Below are 7,500 nucleotides of genomic sequence, written 5' to 3' on the forward strand. Positions count from 1 at the left end.
TATTATTATTATTATTATTATTATTATTATTATTATTATTATTATTTTTACTTAATATCATTATTATTATTATTACAATTTCTATTATTATTTTTACCATTATTATTATTATTATTATTATTATTATTATTATTATCCTTATTACCTAGACTACAACACTAGTTCGATAAATAGTTCTATGAAAATAGGAAATAAGGTAAATGAATAAACTACATGGGAGGTATTGAATAATTGATATAAGAATTTTAAGATCGGTAGCAAAGATAGAGTAGATCTGTCATATATAAACTATGAATAGAGATTTATATCAGCCTATTCAACATTAAAACTTTCGCTGCCATTTTGAACTTTTGAAGCTCTAATATGAGCTCTTCTGATATATCATTGGAACCACTTACTAACTTTATGACGCATCCATTCCCTAAAGCTAAACAAAAGAAAAAAAAAGAAATAAAGTTTCTTAAAAGATCTAAGTTATTTTTCTTCAACTTTTCAAGACATTAGGTACACTTTAAAACTTTTCATATAAATTTTGCATAATACACTTTATTGTCCTATTGACTTTTCCATCTATACAAAACATACTTTATCTATTATCTTATTCAGGAGTGATAATCCTTGAAGGTAATAAAATACTCTTCAAAAGATGCTTCAGCAAAAAAAAAAAAAAAAAAAAAAAAAGAATACTTAGCAGAGCGAGGAAGTGTAATGAATATAATTTTTCAAAGAATATTTGAGCAAAAACAAATAACTAATTCTATCGAGACAAAGAAATTCAAGGATGTTATTACTATTCTCAAAACTGGAGCCCTGAGTTCACTCTTCATGAACTCTTTTGTGCACCTTAATTAAAGCAACTTTGTTCACTTATGTTGATTCTCTATTTCTCTCTTTCCAGGTGGATGAGTTCAAATCTAGTAACCTTGAGGGGACGTAATGTCAGTCCAAGAGCAGAAAATTTACAAGAACTGTAAGTAATTTAGTAATTAACTAAGCGGAAGAATGATTCTAATATTACAATATAATAGTGTATCATAATATATTATTGTACACTTGAAGAAGAAATATTATCAAAGGGTTATAAATATAAAAATGAATTGTAAATATATTGATGTGTTCGAATGTAGTTTGGTCATATTAATATACTATATGGACATGATTCGTCGTATGATAATGAAAAAAAAATGTCCAACAGATTTTGTATACTTGAAAACAAAGCCTTCAGAAGAATATTGGAAGTTAAATGGTAGGACAGGATTAGAGATGAAACTATAAGAGAGATTGCTAGACTGCCATATGTGGATAAGATCATGGTGAGATGGAGATGGTTTGGGCATTCTCTTCGTGGAGTTGGAACACTTAAATTTGCAACTAAGTTCCACAAGGCACTAGAAGAGTTTGAAGATTCCAGGCCTACATGGCTGACACTATGAAGAGTGAAGTGGGAGATGATGAATGGAGAAGTATTGATTTAAAAGCTCAAGATGGATATGACTGGGAAAAACTTAGGCCCTTTGCGTCAATAGGTGTAAGAGGAGAGGATGATAATGATGATGGAGATAATCAGGAAACATAAACAAAGACATATATATATATATATATATATATATATATATATATGTGTGTGTGTGTGTGTGTGTGTCTGTGTGTGTGTGTGTGTGTGTGGATATAGATATTGCATTGATTTGATCATTTGTTGAATAACCGCTTCTAAAGCATACCTGTTTTTTTGGTTGATTAAAGTCTTGCTGTCTTTCTATTCGGCCTAATATATTCTTTGTAAATGTTTCATACATACTGCCAGTAAACGTATTGGCTTGTAATTCTTAAGGGGTTTTGTGGGTATTCAACAACAGACCATATCTATGTAATTAAGCAGCTGGTGAAAAAATCAAGATAATCTGACAAACCACTACATATAGTATTTTATAGACACAGAAAGTTTTTGATTTTGCCGAAACTTCAGCAGTAATGAAATCCTTTGAAGACAATAAGTAAATGAATCTTATGTTACAACATGATATATGTCTGCTAGAATATATATATATATATATATATATATATATATATATATATTGATTGATTGATTGATTGATATATTTATATGAATATGCAATATATATACAAACGTACACACACTTTATATATATGTATATATATATATATATATATATATATATATATATATATATACATATATATACATATATATATATATATATATATATATATATATATATATATATATATATATATTACAGCACAATATATATGCATATATATGACGCTTACTATACAAGTATGGAGACACAAACAATATCGAATAAATTCTAGCCTTTGTCAACTATCTCCATAAATCTCGGTAATTCGTATTGCTCCTGTTGCATATACAATAAATGTTGCCGATACAAGAATAGTACTATTAACAAATTTCTTTTTATGGGTCAATTTGATGAAATTCCGAAACGAAATGCAAGGAATATATTTTTCGGGGCCTTTACAATCAACCATCAATTTACATTATACATTACTCCCATCAGAATAGAGTTATCTATTGATAATTAATGACTTTCATTTTATGAATTACTCGAAATGTCAGTGATGAACTACTGATGCTATTTTGCTTTTTCTATGGAATTAACCAGAACAGTCAATGCGTAAGCTCCTGCCAAGTACAGTGGTAATGTGTTCGCCCAGCATTTGCATCTCAGCCCTGGACCAGGAATTTAAGCTGTTTACTGGGGAAGTCATTGCTGTGGTTGGATGCCAGAGATGAGGGTTGAGATTGTCCGGCTGCCGTTCTGGTGACCATCAAATCTGATGGAACTGGAACTGAGACCAGACAGCTTTTACCTTAAAATTTACTGTGTTTCATACATTTCTCTATATGTAGTTCATATCAATTTTTCTCAAATATAACTGTTAAATCAAATAGTTCGAATTCTTAAAGTTTAGAAATCGTTTCGCAATACAGCATACATTACTCATCTGTATTGCTTAGCCGGATCCTGAGGTTCACACTAGACCTCCTCTTCCCTAATTGGACACACACAGTTTCCAGAACATTTGAGTAATACATTTGAATACGAAATAGAAAATTATGAGGATAATTGCTTGCTACATTATATGAGATTATAATGTTAATAGGAAAACGATAAACGATTAATATATGAATCATTGGCCAGAAAAAATGCTCAAGATCCGATTATATAAGGTCAAGATTGGCATACCATTGGTGCATATGATTAACTCATGGAATAATGTGATCGTTTATCGGTATGGAAAGTTGGGATTATAGAACACAGACAACGACAGATAGAATGGGGAAGCACAAGATTTATTTCAAGGAATAGGGAGACTATTTAATGTGACATTATGCAACAAATGAGAATATCCTGTAGAGGATAAAGAAGATAGAAAAGAAGTGGTAAAAGGGGGTAATTTCAATACTATTATTATTATTACTATTATTATTATCATCATCATTATTATTATTATTATTATTATTATTATTATTATTATTATTATTATTATTATTGTTATTTTTATTATTAACAAAGGTATAACCCTAGTTGGAAAAGCAGGATGCTATAAGCTCAAGGGCTCCAATAAGGAAAATACCTCTGTGAGGAAAGGAACTAGGTAAATAAACTACAAGAGAAGTTTAAAAATGATAATAACATTAAAATAAATCAATCATATATCAACTATAAAAACCTCAAGATAACACGAGGAAGAGATATAAGATGGTAAATGTACTTTCTATATTCATGAACAAAAAATATAAAAAATATAGTTAGAAAATTATTTTCCTATTCAATAAAGTTTATCAAAAACTTACTAATTTGAAAGATAAGAAGATGCAGATGGTGTAAGAATTTTTTCAATTTGCATATAGACAGGATTAGAAATGAAATTATAAAAGAGATTACTCGAGTGCCATGTGAGGATAAGATCATGGTGAGGGGTAGATGGAGATGGTTTGGACAAGCTCTTCGCATCCCCCAAGAGAGATTAGTTCACCAAACGTTCAGCTGGGCTCCACAAGGCACTAGAAGAGTTGGAGGACCACGCCCCTACATTGCTGAAGACTATGAAGCGTGAAGTAGATGATGAATGGAGAAGTATTGAATTAAAAGCTCAAGATAAAGACGACTAGTGAAATCTAACCAAGGCCCTTTGCGTCAATAGGCGTAAGAGATGATGATGAAATAGAAATTACTTATTTGGATATAAAGATTGAAAATAGAATGAGTTGATGAGTGATTGGCCTCTGCATTTTGAGTGTCCAAATATAATATTGATTGATTGATTGATCAATTGATTGATTTTGAGCTTTCTGGCAACCTGGTATTGAACGTCATTAACACCGATATCATTTGCTATAAATAAAGAATAAAAGAAAGTTCAATTTAAAACCATAAAAGCGAAGATGTCCTTTTCAAAGTAAAATAGCTTTCAGAAAACCTATTATGTTGCATATAAAAGGAATTGTTATTAATTTGAATAAAAGTAAATCTGATGCAGCCAACTGAAAGAAGTCTTAACAACAGTTAATTACCTCTATACACTGTTAAAAGAAACCGTAATTTTAATCGGAAATTCTTCGTAAAAATATACTGTTCTCAACCTTATTTTAGTAAAATATAAGCGAACGTAATTTTCAAACTACGTTTTTGTTATCTTTTATGGATGTGTGACCGTAAGATCACACCTTTACGTCAATATATTCGTTTTAGAAGGGCAAATGCCTGACATTATTTATTCAAGGATTTCTACGTTTTTTTTTTCTTTTTTTACGAACAATTTTCAAACGTGCAACACGAAGGTTGCGCAGTTTTAGGCTTGATTAATATATTAACATATTTTCGGAAAATATTGTGAGAAGAACATAGTAGGTGTATGTGGATTAAGTGCTGGATATGATAGAAGAAAGTGAAGAATTTGAAATTAATAATCTGTAAGTGACCAATGAAAAGCTTAGGATAGAATCGAGACAAAAGCAATGTGGATGAGATTGAGTTTACGTGATGAAAGAAAATATGTAATCGGGGATATTAATATCATTTAACAATAAAACACCTCTCTCTCTCTCTCTCTCTCTCTCTCTCTCTCTCTCTCTCTCTCTCTCTCTCTCTCTCTCTCTCTCTCAGTAACACGGTAACCGAATTGAAAATATGTTAGACAAAATCACAAAATTTCTCTAAATGTTTAAACAAATTCGCTTGCCCCATGAGCAAATGGAGTCTTTGCGGAGGAACTAAAAATTTTTAGAAATCCAAAATCCTTGTAACACACACACACACACACACTCTCTCTCTCTCTCTCTCTCTCTCTCTCTCTCTCTCTCTCTCTCTCTCTCTCTCTCTCTCTCTTTAAGCAGGTAAGTAGTGACTGACACGCTTCTAAATCAAGGAGTACATTTTATTCTTTAAATGACTTATTTTCTTCTGTTTTCAGATTCCTGGAAAACAATATCATACGGAGGCTAACAATCTCTTCACTTGAAGGACTTTCTGGACTAATCTCTCTGTAAGACCATTGCTACAACTACTGTTGAACCTAAAACATCACTTACAAATGGCCATAAAAATACTGATAAAATATGTTTTCTTTGTAGTACAATCATTTAATGAGCTCCATAAATATTTCCAGATACCTTCGAGATAACTTCATTGATAGTATTGAGCCAGGGGCCTTCAGGGATCAAACCATCTTAGTAGATTTGTAAGTAAATTCTTGTTTCACGGTATCAATATAGTGAAAGAAAACCAACACTCAAGTCAGACTGACAGATAGACGGACTGATTTAAAGACTAAATATCTTACCTCGCCGTATTAACACAGACAAAGAGAGCTAACACCTAGTCAAACTGACCAATAGACGGACTGATTTGATTAATAAATATCTTTCTTCGCCGTCTTAACACAGAGAAAGAAAGCTAACACCCAGTCAAACTGACAGATAGACGGACTGATTTAAATACTAAATATCTTACCTCACCGCATTAACACAGAAAAAGAAAGCTAACACCCGATCAACCTGACAGATAGACGGACTGAATTGAAGACTAAATATCTTAATTTAACACAGAGAAAGAACGCTAACAACCAGTCAAACTGACAGATAGACGGACTGATTTGAAGACTAAATATCTTAATTCACCATATTTAACACAGAGAAAGAACGCTAACACCCAGTCAAACTGACAGATAGACATACTGATTTGAAGACTAAGTATCTTAATTCACCGTATTAACACAGAAAAAGAAAGCTAACACCCAGTCAAACTGACAGATAGACGGACTGATTTGCAGACTAAGTATCTTACGTCACCGTATTAACACAGAGAAAGACAGCTAACAGCCAGTCAAACTGACAGATAGACATACTGATTTGAAGACTAAGTATCTTAATTCACCGTATTAACACAGAGAAAGAGAGCTAACACCCAGTCAAACTGACAGATAGACGGACTGATTTGCAGACTAAGTATCTTACGTCACCGTATTAACACAGAGAAAGACAGCTAACAGCCAGTCAAACTGACAGATAGACATACTGATTTGAAGACTAAGTATCTTAATTCACCGTATTAACACAGAGAAAGACAGCTAACACCCAGTCAAACTGACAGATAGACGGACTGATTTGCAGACTAAGTATCTTACGTCACCGTATTAACACAGAGAAAGACAGCTAACAGCCAGTCAAACTGACAGATAGACATACTGATTTGAAGACTAAGTATCTTAATTCACCGTATTAACACAGAGAAAGACAGCTAACACCCAGTCAAACTGACAGATAGACGGACTGATTTGCAGACTAAGTATCTTACGTCACCGTATTAACACAGAGAAAGACAGCTAACAGCCAGTCAAACTGACAGATAGACATACTGATTTGCAGACTAAGTATCTTACGTCACCGTATTAACACAGAGAAAGACAGCTAACAGCCAGTCAAACTGACAGATAGACATACTGATTTGCAGACTAAGTATCTTACGTCACCGTATTAACACAGAGAAAGACAGCTAACACCCAGTCAAACTGACAGATAGACATACTGATTTGCAGACTAAGTATCTTACGTCACCGTATTAACACAGAGAAAGACAGCTAACACCCAGTCAAACTGACAGATAGACATACTGATTTGCAGACTAAGTATCTTACGTCACCGTATTAACACAGAGAAAGACAGCTAACACCCAGTCAAACTGACAGATAGACATACTGATTTGCAGACTAAGTATCTTACGTCACCGTATTAACACAGAGAAAGACAGCTAACAGCCAGTCAAACTGACAGATAGACGGACTGATTTGAAGACTAAATATCTTAATTCACCGTATTAACACAGAGAAAGAGAGCTAACACCCAGTCAAACTGACAGATAGACATACTGATTTGAAGACTAAGTATCTTAATTCACCGTATTAACACAGAGAAAGAGAGCTAACACCCAGTCAAACTGACAGATAGACGGACTG

At 32.7% G+C, this 7,500-nt stretch overlaps 1 protein-coding gene across 1 annotated transcript in view; it reads left to right on the forward strand.

Annotated features, from left to right (window-relative positions):
- The window catches only part of LOC137655481 (relaxin receptor 2-like), a 122,421-nt gene that overhangs the window by 69,711 nt on the left and 45,210 nt on the right, over window positions 1-7,500 (forward strand). The window contains exons 9-11 of the mRNA XM_068389379.1: window positions 899-970; window positions 5,461-5,532; window positions 5,656-5,727. Coding sequence (XP_068245480.1) covers window positions 899-970; window positions 5,461-5,532; window positions 5,656-5,727 — 216 coding nt within the window. The remainder of the gene's footprint in view (window positions 1-898; window positions 971-5,460; window positions 5,533-5,655; window positions 5,728-7,500) is intronic.

The sequence above is a fragment of the Palaemon carinicauda genome, chromosome 16, assembly GCF_036898095.1.
Source record: "Palaemon carinicauda isolate YSFRI2023 chromosome 16, ASM3689809v2, whole genome shotgun sequence".
In the NCBI taxonomy this organism is placed as follows: domain Eukaryota; kingdom Metazoa; phylum Arthropoda; class Malacostraca; order Decapoda; family Palaemonidae; genus Palaemon; species Palaemon carinicauda.